Here is a 14,289-nt window from a genome sequence, read left to right on the forward strand (position 1 = left end):
CGAATCGATGATGTCAGAGCGCAAGCTAAACGACGATACGATGCTCGCCATGCTAGTCCAAAGATCTACAAGCCAGGTGACCTAGTGCTAACAACGGACGAGCCGATAAGTACAGGTACCTCCCGGAAATTAGAACACCGTTACAAAGGACCATTCATAATCCGCGAAGTCCTTCCAAACAACCGGTATGTGATCGAAGATTTACCACATGCCCAGCGAACGCAATGCCATTACACATCAGTATTCGCATCAGATCAGCTAAAACTTTGGTGTATATTACCACCTGATGATTTCGACGACGATGACTGTATGGGCGACACTTCGGGCGAGGGCGCTCCGAAAGGTCGGAAAGCCGGCTGTAAGCGATGGTAACGCAGACACAGCTGTCAGAATCCAGCGAGTGAGTAGACAGACTCGAGAGAACGAAACGTGCCGCGGTATCAAGAACATCGGGAAATACTTTTATACTTTCAATTTATATTTTTCATAATCATACTATGTCATTCTTAATTTAAATAAATATCAATTCATTTGTTGTAAAATTGAGTGTCCCGGTTCACAATTTGGTGTGTGTGCCCCGAATGGCATTCGTGCGTCTCGCGAAGTAGGTGGATGACAGGAAAAATACCCCTGAAATACCCAGAAACCACGACAGTTTGGAACAAAACTGTACATCATGGCAATGGCACAACGCTTGGCAGATACTACGTATGGTACACACGTGCGGGAATCCAACCGAATTTTCGGCATGGTCACGGATTATAGAAGCCCCAACCACTACCAAAGTCTCCAGTGTCATAGACCGGAAGCGCATCCTCGAGGAGAGAGGGGAGGTGACGCCAACCCCCACTTCTTCGGAGTGGGAAGAGGACCAATCTCTTGTAGCCGACGTTGGTCGAGAAGCAGCTAGCTGCGAGCGACCTTCCTATAATGAAGTTGGTCCTCTTTAACAAACCCAGATGAGGAAGCGAAGGAGGAAGAATCGTGGGCGAAACGCAAACAGGGAAACCCTCTTGTGCGGCGGCCCAAGTCTACGGAAGTTACTCCAGAAGCCAGTGGGACCTTGGCGGATGCAAGAGAAGGAAAACTGCCGCGACACCCACCAATGCCTACCAGAATACCTCTTCGAGTCATAGTGTGGCGGGTACTGGAGTGCCATTGCCCGTTTCCGACCTTGCCTGACAGACCTCTGGCGCCACGAAACCCTCCCTAAAACCCAGCGGTGATGTGATGCAAGGGTTGGTCGAGGCGGAACTGTCTTCGCTAAGCCCTCGAAGCATCAAAACCTTCCAACTACGTCAGGAGGTCTTGGTGCTCGACCTACTTATTGTTAAGCTGTGAAAGGCCCTCTGCTCATTGCGCTAATTGGGAGGCCGGGTTCGCCTCGGCAGATGACTACTGGAGAAATTAAGCACTGCAACAGCCATCTGATCTGGGTCGCCATTGCCTCCGGCACTGCAGCCAATGCTCATGGGTATGATGAGATATATGGAGCCTTGTCTCTCCCAAGTTAATTGGAATTGGCTCAAGGCTGTGGTACAAAGAATACCGCGCATAGGGGAACAGGTCTGCCTCTCAGGAAAGCGCTCTGCTGGATTCCAGAACCCGATCTGAAAAAGGCGAACGTGCTCTCCTACTTACGTGCCCTACATCCGGTAGCAACCGGGAAGGGAGAGTTGCTGCTGCTCTGGTTGTGAAGATATACCAGATACCCTTGGATCATGTTATGGAAATCGTTGAGTCTCTTTTACGGAACAATTTATTTCATAATTGTTTAACATATCAATGTTAAACTGCAAAATAAACGTTTGCCTAGAAACGTAGTTCTGATATTTTCCAGTACTTGGAAATTGCACAGGAATCGCTCTACCGTTTCTTTTGCATAGTTTAATCTGATAAACTACAGCTAACACAAAAAAGCGTTGTGTTTTAGTCACAATATTGCAACATGGGTGTTTTGTGGAAACGGCAGAAAGCGGCAGCTAAAATCATTATCTTTTCACTCATTTTGTGATGAAAATGGAAATCTGGGAGATACTATAGGGTGCAAATCGAAGACACAACATCGCGCTCTTTTCACGAAAATTCAGGGGTCGCTCAGGGTAGTATCCTTGGACCTCTTTTATTTATAATTTTTATCAATGACATAAGCTCGTGTTTCTTATTCTCCAAATTTCTTCTATATGCTGACGATCTCAAAGTTTATTCAGTTATAATGCGACCCGGGGATTCTGATTATCTTTAATCTGATCTAGACAGAGTTAACTCTTGGTGTGAAAGAAATCACCTCTCTTTAAATACTGAGAAATATTCTCATATGGTTTATTCTAGAAAGTCGAATATAAATAGTAAGCACATCTTATACGAATGCAGGTACTAAACTGAAACTTGTAGATCAGGTCAAAAACATAAGGGGTTTATTTTGACTCAAAACTCACTTATAATACTCATATTAACTTCATTGTTGCAAATTCCTATTCCACGTGGTCTTTTGTGTGTCGTAACAGTTCTGATTTTTCCGACCCGTACACTCTTAAAAAACTTTATATTGCTTTTGTCAGGCCCCGTCTAGTAATGCCGCAATTATTTGGCGACCTTTTCATACGACGTATATAAACAGGATTGAACGTTTACAAAAGAATTTGATCAAGTCTGCGCTAAGGTATCGCAACTTTATGGAAACAATGCCTTCCTATAAAACACGTTGCTTACTTTTAAATCATGATTTGCTTGAAGATAGGAGAAAATGCCTGTCCTGCTCGTTTATCTTGAATGTTATAAATAACTAATATATGCTTTGAATGTACCTATTAGGCGGGCCCTCAAGGAAATAAATCAAATAAATCAAATGGTGAAATGAGTCTGTGACTTCCTGGAGTTGTTTTAAAAAGCATAGTCTCGAATTACTTTAATTCATTAATTAGTTGATCACTAACTTAAATTGAAGTTGCGTTTTTAAGCTTAGTCAGTAAGAAACTATGTATAATTTGACTGAAATAGAAATAAATAAATGTGCTGATATCTTTATTGAAGAGAAGCGTAAGACAGAAGCAGTTAGATTTTGCGCGAATGCGTACATCCATACATACCGAAACTCGTTTGCTTCTGAACAAAATTTGGCGGTAACTCGTTTCAAAATACATGCATTATGGAGTTTACTACGTTTGCGAAACTATTAAGGACTTCAAAGTATAAACGTACTTACATATTTACCTCCTTCATTATATAATAATAATAGAATAGCGCTTACAAAATATATTAAAGTTTGCCCGAGCTTCTAATGGCGATTTGTGACGTGCGCCTTTATGTTGTCACACAAAGGTTAGAGACCAACAGTTTCACACCGACTACGATCGCCGATGGTAATTTTATGAGAAGCTGTTCTTTCATTGCAGAATACACTCGAAGGTTTTCCATTGCCTGCCGAGGGGCGACCGCTATTAGAAAATACTTTTTTATGTTTTTATTTTTTGATGTCGTCTTCTAATTTCTAGAGGCGACTTGCTGTTATATGAGTTTTAAAAATATAGAATGGTTTCGATCTATTGATTTTTTCCCCAAATATAAGCATGTACTACAATGTATGTACGTATTTGTGTTTACTTGCTTATGTAAATATACATATTTGTTCTGCATAACAAATGCTGACGCACTAAATACTAGATAAAACATACTAAAAATTTGGCAGATAAATTCTGTCATTAGTTTTCAGCAAAGACATTTGTGCATACATATATTTGACATGTACTAATGGAGAGTTCGCCACTCAATGAGACAATGAACAATTATAAAATATTTATATGTACATACTGTACTCACGTGCTCACATTTCGTCATCGATGGGTTAACATTGTTGGCATGCTAGCCGGCTAGGTAAACTAATAGCCTATGGCCGAGATGTCTTTGTCATAGTCACAGTCAAATAGTCAGCAGAAGCAGCTCTTATATGTACATATTTACTTCACAGCTGCGATGCTTCAGCCAACATTGACGCCGACTAAACTATTCTATCTTAAAGCTCAATTAGTCTAGACTTAATTTACGTAAGTTAACTTAACATAATCTTTTATTGTGGCCAACTTGCTATGTGAAAAACTGTGTTATGTACTGGTCAGATAAAACAGTAAAAAACTTAAAAACCTATAGATTTTAGATTCTTAAACAACGGCCTTGCATAAATTGAGAGCGGCGAGAGAGTCAGGTTTGCCAGATTTTCGTTTCTGCAGCTTTTAGAAGTTAATGTATGTAAGCAACCATTTGTTTTCGTAACCGCCGCGGTGGATTAGTTAGGGGAGCGCTCTATCACTCGGGAGGTCCGGGGTTGGATGCCTAATCTGAGCAATATATAAAAAAAAAAAAATTTTCTAGTAGCTGCTGCCCCTGGCCAAGCAATGGCCAACCACCAAGTGGTGTATTTCTGCCGTGAAAAAAGCATCACATTGAAATCATTTGCCGCTCTGAGGCGGCCTAAAATTGCAGGTCCCTCCCCATTGTTTTAGGCGGCGAACAGTCAAACAGCTAAAAAAATGATACAAAAAAAACTATTTTTCATCTGGCTTAAATTGTGTTGAGTAATAATTTCTAACGCAAAGTTAAGTTAAACTAAGTCTAGGCTAACTGAGCTATTAGCATACTTGACTGCATTCATATGTATGTCTGTACGTATGTATTTATTGCCCCAGTCATTTTATGCGTCAGCAGCGCTGCCTCATTTATCAGCCGAGCCCATAAATCACCGAAAAGGCGAGAAAGCACCCGCAACAAGTTCATAACGCTGATACTCGCTTATTATTACGGTTGGATCGATCCGTTCGCTGCGACGTGTTGTCTGTTGTTTGAGTCGTGCATTGCTGGACGGACGTGTTTTCGGTGTTATTCCGCGTACTATTGACGGTTGTGTTTCGATAATAGTAAATATATGATACATACATCCATCGAAACGGGGGTGTTTTACCGTTTTTGAATAGTCTCCCGTTGTTGTCAGTGTGTTGGTTTGCTTTCTTTTTTGCGTGCGTTATTTTTCACCTGTTTGGCAGTTAAATTGTTGTTTTGTTTCCTTTGTGGCGTGGCGTGCCAGTATCCTTACTCCGCGAATATTCGAACAAGCGTACATTTACCCTCTTATAAATCGATCTATGTAACTCTGGTCATAAGCAATAACCGCCTAAGTCGACTTAAGAAAAAATTGAGTTATATATGCTATCGCTTTCTCAAACTACTATTACATGTGTATCTGAAGCTCCCATCTCGTTAGCTAGGCTATTTAAAAAGTTATAGATGAAAATATTTTGGTTTCCCCAGAAGTTTAACATTACAATCCAAATCTTAAAAGCGTTTTTTCTCGACTTCAGTTTTTTCCACTTAGGCGTTTATTGCTTATGACCACAGATATGTAGATGCTTTATGTGTTTAACTACATACATAAAGGTGTATGTAGGTACCTGTGTCATTACGAGTGTCCTTCCTTTTGTTGTGTTTGTGTTTTTGCTTAATTACTAATTAATACTAATTTTAAATTCCTTCCTGCAAATAGCAGTATACTGTCCTTGAGCAAAGTGCGCTGGTGCCGGTTATTGTGTTTTTTTGAACAAAAGATCAATAGTGAGTGAGAAATAATTTTCATATTCAGTGCTCAAACCCTTCTGCAAGAGGACAAAGAAGTTTTTCACATAAATACTTTTGGAAAATAAACACCATTTGCTATTGTTTTGTGGGCGTTTCAAGCACAAGAAATGTAAGTAAATATTTATAAAAGAAAACAGCAATGGTTGAATAATAAACCCATTATAAACTGTTCGTCTTATTAAAAAATTTTTGTTTCAAGAAAATAAAAGATAATGACACAGTTTCCAAAAAAAAAAGTTTTTGCATATTGAACCAAACCTCTATATCTCTTTGTTATTCGACGCGCTGAATGCGAATCCGAGGTCTGTTAGCTTCCATCACGTCTAGTTCGGGTTCATTTAAAGGTCAAGTATGGAAATATTCATTGAATAAAACTGAAAATACAATACAATTCTTCTGAATTTGACCTTGGAATGACCTCCAGATGACCTTGAAGAATCAAAGGATCGTGTTCTGTTTCAGCGACAAAAAAAAATATGTGTATGACTTTTTATCTTTATTGAATAAATTTTTTCTTATTTGACCCTCAAATGACCTCGAACCTGACGTTATGGAGGACGTCGGATTCGGGTTCAGCGAGTCGAAAACCCCATATATATCTATGAATTTTCAAGTTTATTCAATGAATATTTCGCTATTTAACCTTTAAATGACCTTGAAAATGACGTGATGGGGCCTAACAGACCACCACTGGCACTTTTTTCTGAGAACGAAAAGCAATGGGTCATTCCAGCGAAGACGACACCGTAAAACTGTAGGTTTCTCCCCTTTGTGTGACAACATTAAGGCGCACGCAACAAATCGGCGGAGAAGCTCGGCCAAACACTAACATAAGTGTAAGCGTCAATCTATTATTATTATTTATTGTTTATAACTTTTTTATAAAGGCCTAGCACATTTAAAACCCAGCACCACATTTCAAATTTCGTACAAAAATTATAAAAATTCAACAGACTTCAACAATTACACCCAAAAATTTTAAACTTTTTTCAGATTTTTAGAAAAATTGTAAAGTGCATACAATTTCTTATATCTACAAGTAATTGTCGAGCATACTTTATATGGAAGAAAATGCACAACACCGTTAGTTAAAAAAAATTTTTAAATCAAGGCGATTTTCTGGCGTCTTGAAATTTGCACTTCAACCCATTTAAATTTCATGGGCTATAAAACTGCATACATAAAATTTGTATAAAAAAATTTTAATAAACAGTTTAAAATTGGGTGCAATTGTAAAAGCTTGTCGAACTTTTATAATTTTTGTAAGAAGTTTGAAATAAGGATTTAGATGGTGCTGATTACTTAGTGTACTGGACTTAAAAAATATATATTACAAGTAATTTTTAGCAAAAAAAACCGACTTAAAATATATATATATATATATATATATATATATATTTCATGATCCAATGATCGGATCTAAACCAGATTATTATGGAACTACCTCTGAGACACCACCTTTCCGATGCAAAAAGAAAAATCGGTTGACGTGGTCCAAAGTTATGCGGTAACATACATAAAAAAAAAATATATTCCGACGAACTGATAACCTCCTCCTTTTTTGGAAGTCGGTTAAAAATTAAATAAACAAAAGATAAATAGCCAAAACGGGTCAAAATGTCACTTAACTTAATCAGCTGAACACAAGAGCAGGTACTAGAGACCTGTATTTTGCTTCGCGTTGCGTGACAGATTCGCTTTGACAGCTAAGACAGATTAAGATAAATGTAATTATAACGAAATGGTAGCGGTAGGGATAAATATAGGAAAATGATACACTTCCCTCTCGATAATCGTGGCTGATTACAATCAGTGGTTATTGCCATAACGAGGTTGTCAATGAAAATCGTAAATATCGGTGATTTATAACCTCATTGTTCAGATACAAGTTTTTGCGATATAACTCCTTATCTAGGCAGCTAAAACCATTGAATTGTGTTACCGGTTTACATATCGATCTTACACAGCAGTGAATATCATTTAGATCGGTGCTTTATAAGCCATATCTCAATACCACTGATTGTTCAGATATGATTTTTTTTATATAACTCCTATCTATGTATGTTAAAGTAAAATTTTCTGATGTTCATGAAAGGTTTAAAGCCTTCGGAATCGCCGAAAACAGCATTGTCCTGACTTGTTTTCCTATTTAACTATTTTTTTTTTATAACTAAATTTTCCTTTAACTTTTAGATTTTATTGCAATGAAAGGAAACAAATTTTTTTATGAAATTATTCATGAAAATAATTTCAATTATGTAAATTTATGAAAATAAGCCATTATAAACTAAAATAAGCCATTATAAATTATACTAGTGAACCCATATGGCTTTAAAACGCCAAAATTTAATTTAACATTTTTCAAAAGGTAAACCCCTATTCAAAAACCACGAAAAATATTCCTAATGATTCATCTTAACCATTTCTGAGTGATAGACATCGCGCATGGCGCGTAGTGTATCATTTCCATATTCTAGAAAAGATTAATTACATTATTTTATGTCGCCAAATTTCAAACCAACGTCAAGAATGTTTTTAGAAATGCCTGATAAAGATGAAACAATAACAACTAAAAAATTTAAATCAAAGTGTATGGCGGGACGGGGTTTGATTTGGAAAATTACTGAGGGCAATAATATTTAAACTTGTATATTTAAAACTGAATCTCAATGTTTAATTTGTCGGTGTTAGGTGATTTATGCAACAATTGCTAAAATATTTAATTTGGTCTTATTTTTTTAGGTATGATCCTTTTAATGAATATGCATTTTTGGGAATTTAGTAAACTAGGACTGAGTATTTCAGTTAAAGTAAAACGTTGTTGACTTAGACTTAGTTTTAGCAAACTATTATTTTTATTAGACCCGAAAACTCGTTATCCGCCACTATTCGATAAAGTTTGTATCTCAGTTTATTTGCCACTCCTCTTAGACTTGAAACAACACAATTTTAGCTGCTGGAAAGTGCAGGTTTTGATGAAATTTTCTTTTTTCTGGCCTACTGGGAATTTCATTTTCTTCGAGTAATTAATTTGCATTTTATCTCGGTCGAGACAAATTCTTGTATTTTTGCTTTGAATAGAAGAAGCCTGATTCATTACATTTCCAATGGTATCCCATTTTTGTAAATAGAGCAAGAAATATTGAACTTATAACGGAATTATGTTGACCCAACTTGACTTTTTTGTCGATATTTTCCACGCCCATAATTAAAAAAAAATTTATTTATTTTTAAGTCCATTTCTGTCAGTTTGTCAGTCCTGTTATAGGGAAATTCTAAATATAAATTTTAGGCATTTTAGCGTTTGTAATTAGTTAAATATTTCAGTTTTTGCATTTTTTAAAATTGCAGTTATATAATAGGGTGGCGTGACAGTAACTATAAATTACCAATTTTTTGTAAAAAGCTTCGCCTATCTTATAACGTACCCTGTGCAAAATTTCATTAATCTATCTTCAATAGTTTTCGAATTACAGAATTAAAAGCAGCTAGCTGGGTCAAATCTTACACTGTGTGGCGTGGGTTTTCATTTTATCAAATTTCAGATCACGCTGTGCCGCTAAAAAGGTTCTAACTTTTAAAAATAAAACCTTATTGCACGTCTATGTAGGATCCCAGTTCTTTAATGTGACTTCTCATTTTAACCAAAAAAAAAAAAAAATGGCGCCTCTAATTATAAATATTATCAGCTTAAAGTTTTTTTAAACTCTTTCGTGTTGTGTGTAAGTAAAACAAATTCGACTTTTCAAACAGGTGGCGGCCCCTTCAAAACTATTTTAAAAGTAAAAATATTTTTATCGTCCGGAATTGTTATACATATTTCAATTAACTGATGAATTAAGTTGAATTTGGTTTTTTTTAAACACATGGCAACTCTCCTAAATACAGTTCAGAAATAAATTATTTTCAAACCCTTTTCGATTGATATCCATCTAAAATAATTTGAATTGATTTTTTTCAACAGGTGGCAGCCCTCTTATAACGCCCTTAAAAATTCTAAATGCGCAATTTAAAGGTTTTTTAACACTCTTTCGTTTGATACCCATATTTTAAAATTTCATGTAACTTATGCATAATTAAACTAAATACGATTTTCAAAACAGGTGGGAACCCTCTTAAAATATAGTTCTGAAATAAAGGATGTCAAAACAATTTCCATTGATAACCATCGTTTTGTAATTCATTTGTTTTATTAGATAACTTTAATTTAACCTTTTAAACTGGGGCAACCCTCAAACACATCAAAAATATTCTAAATTGTCAAAGTAAATATTTCTTAATTCCCTTTCATTTTACATCCATTTTTAATATAATATAAATATAACTTGGGTATAAAATATTTAGTTCCACTTCTCAAATAGGGGGCAACCCTATTCAAAATATTTCCAAACTTACCTTTTTTAAAATCTTTTATCTGACAGCCATATAGTGATATCTTATTCACTTAATAAATTCCTTTAGTTAAAATTGAATTATATTTTTTAAACATGTGGCAACCCTCCCACAGGTAGTTAAGATAGATATAGTTTTTCAAAACTATTTAAGTTGATACCCATATTGTAACAATTGTTTTAACTTTTTAAATAGTTTGAGCTTAATTTCTTAACAGGTGGCAGCTCTTCGAAAAAGTAAAACCTTATTGAATATCCACACCCTAAGCCCTTTAATTTAACACCTCACTTTCGAAAATCGAACTAATGGTGCGGATCTGAGGGCATTGATTATTAAATAACTTCAGTTTTATCATTTAACAGGTGGCAACTCTTTTCGAAAAAGTAAAACCTTAATGCACATAAACAGCCCAAGCCCTTTAATTTGACACCCCGTTTTTGAATATCCAACGAACGGTGCAGATCTGATGACCTGGACAAAAATTCTCTTCGCGTATTATATATCTATGTAGATTACTCAAGATATTTCCTCAGAATATTCGTTAGAGTTCCCTCCTAACAAAGTATTTATACAAATAGGCTCAACAAAGTAAAAGTGTTAATAAATCTTCGACGGACATTGTTTTTTCTGATGAAAATACAGGGTGGGCCAAATAAGACCTACCGCAGCAGGTCCATACTATGCCTAGCAGTGTGCGCAGTCGCTCCATCTTGTTGGAACCACAAATTAGGATACTGCTCTGCCGTTGGCCGCAAAAAGTTGTCAATCATTGTTCTGTAAGAAGTCCCAGAAATCGTTTCTGGCGTTTCATACTCATTCTCGAAGAAATATGGGCCGATTACTTTTTCGGCCATAACACCGCACCAAACAGTGTATTTGGATGGGTGTAACTGGTGCTGGTGTGTTGCCCTTGGATTTTCAGAGCCCCACAATCTACAGTTTTGCTTGGAAATGAGCTTCATCCGACATCAAAACATTACCTAAAAATTAATTTGTGTGGCTGATTGTGTAAAACGATTAGCGTATTGCAGTCGCTGTCGGTGGTCTTGCTTTAAGAATCCATTATGATTTTCCAAGAGATTAACTATAACATGCAGAAAGAAAATAGCAATAATATTAAAAAATTAAGTAGTTATACGTGTTTAACATTGGTAGGTCTTATTTGGCCCACCCTGTATACCTATGCATTTGTTATAATGCGACATCTTCTTTCGGGTTTTGAAAAGAAACTAGTCGGAGGGGTTCGATTATGATGGATGTGGTCAGGGCTGCCAACTATGCTTATCTATGAAGTGCCATATTGAGGATAAGGAAGTGCCAAAGTGTGCCAAATAGAAAAATAATAAAAGTGCCAAAAAAGGTGCCATTCTTTGTAATTCTTCCCATTTAGCATTACAACACATTCCTAAAACAAAAGTCCAATGCCAATGTAAGATAAAGCAGTTGTATAATAATAATAATAGATTGGCGCATACACATATGTTAGTGTTTGGCCGAGCTTCTCCTCCGATTTGTGGCGTGCGCCTTCATGTTGTCAAACAAAGAGGAGGGACGTACAGTTTTGCGCCGGCTCCGAACGGTGATTGTATTTTTATGAGAAACTGTTTTTCATGACAGAAATACACTCGGAGTTTTGCCATTGCTATTGGGATGTTGCTTTGACCAGGGCTTGAACCCAGGCGCTGCGGAGTGGAAGCGCGGAAATTAGAAAATTATAGTTGAGAAAAGGAAGTTAACGCAAAGGATTTCACAAAAATGTATTGTAGTATTACTATTTTTTAAAAGTGCTGTTCATAGCCGAAGTTATGGATTTTTATCGTTCGTACCGTTGTTTGCTTTCAATCGATGTCAATTACAAACATTGTTAAAAATTTTTAGGTAGGATGGTATTTGACAAGCGAAATGTTGTATTTGGATAAAGCTAGTACGTGGGATATTCGAGATTTACTAAACTGCTATCGGAAAAGGTAAAATGTGCGGAAATGTTTTTATGGTTTTAATTCCAATATCGAAGCCACGAAAACTTGAATGTCGGAGAAAAGCGACATATTTGATGCAGTAGCCTTGAAATGAACTCATAGCTTCTTGAGCGCATATTTTTAAGGCAAGCCGTTTGCTTGTTCTCACCTATTAAAAATGCGAATACGATAATCCATAGTCAAGACATGTGACTTATCTTGTTATGTCTACCATTTCTTAAATTAATCATAAATTAATAAAATCTAACAGTCTGACGACATATAAAAAATTTATGTTTTGCAAATAGCTGCCTGTTTTATATACTTTTTTATATTTATTATCATTGCCCTGCATTGCATAACTTTCGATTCCTCCGCTTGCAAAGAAATCAGTTTTATTAGTACTGAATCTACAAAGCACAAGAAACTTCTTTATAACCCTGTCAAAAGTTGATATTTTGTTTTGTAACAGTGTGCTAGGAATTTTTTTCTAGACAATAAATTTGAAAATAATGGGTGTGCCATACCTTATACATATACATATGTACGTATACATATGTATATTTATACATGCCAGACATTTAATTGAGGCAATCATAAACGCATAAAACTGCAATACAAACAATCGTAAAATTGTCGACAACAAAGTATTGACTTGAGCAGAATTATTATTAAATTTTTTTTTTATTAGCATTTACTTTTTATGTCATCCGATGGTTCAATTTTATGAATTGATGTGTGAACGAGCTGGTAGCAAACGAAAGAGCACAGATGTGGCAAATCAGCAATGACGATCGTAATCTATTCAGTGAATATCTACATTCATATAAGGGATGTTGCGAATATTTGCATTCGCATTCGTTATGCGACTGATTCGCATCATTTTACACATTCGCATTCGGCATTCGCATTAGCATCAAATGATACGAATGTTTGCGAATGCAAATGTGTACATGGACACTCTAATATTGTTGAAATGGCTCTAAGTCTGCCTAACCAGGATGCGGATAATAACCGGCTTAACAGTTAAGTAGTATATCAAGCAACATTGATGGGCCTTCAACAAGTACTGCTAAAAGCCTTATAAGCAACGTAGAAATAATTTTAGATTCCTCCAGCGAAAGCGAATGCTCGGATGTAGAATCTGAGGACATTAAAAAATGTGAAATTAAAGCTCAATTGAAGGCCTATCTTAAAGAAAAACGAGCTCTTCTCGGTGAAAATCCTCTCGATTGGTGGAAAACTAAACTAAAGTACGACAAATTGACAGAGCTGGTACCCAAAAATTTGAGCGCTCCACCCGCCAGCGTTCCAAGTGAGCAATTGTTCAGTGCAGCCGGCCTTATATTCGAGCCTCTAAGAAATCGCCTCATGGGAGAAAAGGCAGCAAAATTACTTACATTGTATAGGTTAAGCACCCATTTAATGTTCTAATAATTTACAAAATTTGTAAGTCATGAAAACGATGACTTGAGTTGATTATAGCTTTTTTAGTGTTATTCCTAGCATTCGCATGCGCATTCGCACATTCGCTTTACGAAAATTCGCATTTGAAAAATATGACATTCGAAACATCCCTAATACATACATATATGCGCTTGACAAATAAGTCGCGTGACGCGAAAAAATGAAAATTATCGAAACTGCTAGCTTATTACGTCACGTTTATGTGCGTATGTATAGCATATATGGGGCGTTCCATACCAGAACGGACGGGGTTCACACTTCATGTGTGAGGAAAAAACTTGAAAAAAATCACACATATACACATCAAAATTCTCTATGAAAAGAAATATTTTAAATTTATTTTTCGTTGAAAAATTTTTCACATGCAAATTTTTTTGAAAAAAAAACAGTTTTTGAGTATTATGGGGTGCACTCTACAATAATTTGAGTTATCTTTTTTTTTTTTGCACCGAAGTTGAGTAAAATTAGTAATTACAAATTTTAAAATTTGTTTTTCTTGAAAAATTTTTCACATACAAATTTTTTGAAAAAAGTTAGTTTTTGAAAATATGCCATCTCAAAAAAAATTAAAAAAAATTACAATGGATATTATGGGGTGCACTATACAATAATTTGAGTTATGATTTTTTTACACCAAAGTTGAGTAAAATGAGTACATTACGAATTAAATTTTTTTTAGAACTCTTTTGAGTATGCAGTTTTGTAGCTCAAATTTTATTAAATTTTAGTATAATAAAGTGCAAAATTGCGTTGATTTTTAATATTTTTTATGCTGACGGCTTTTTGCACTTTTTTCTTATGGAAGAAAATGAGCAAAACCGTTTTCAAAGAAAATCAAAAAAAAAAA

General features: G+C 35.6%; 2 protein-coding genes across 2 annotated transcripts in view; both read left to right on the forward strand.

Annotated features, from left to right (window-relative positions):
• LOC118746556 overlaps nucleotides 1–14,289 on the forward strand; it is a 194,724-nt gene that overhangs the window by 96,027 nt on the left and 84,408 nt on the right. The gene's annotated exons all lie outside the window — the stretch shown is intronic.
• LOC118746555 lies at nucleotides 4–511 on the forward strand (the record flags this gene model as incomplete). The annotated part of the gene is made up of 1 exon (XM_036480399.1): nucleotides 4–511. A coding segment is annotated over one exon (369 nt), but the record flags the coding sequence as incomplete, so codon positions are not given.

Source organism: Rhagoletis pomonella, unplaced genomic scaffold (assembly GCF_013731165.1).
Source record: "Rhagoletis pomonella isolate Grant_MI unplaced genomic scaffold, Rhpom_1.0 Rhpom_scaffold_00010, whole genome shotgun sequence".
Taxonomy (NCBI): Eukaryota; Metazoa; Arthropoda; class Insecta; order Diptera; family Tephritidae; genus Rhagoletis; species Rhagoletis pomonella.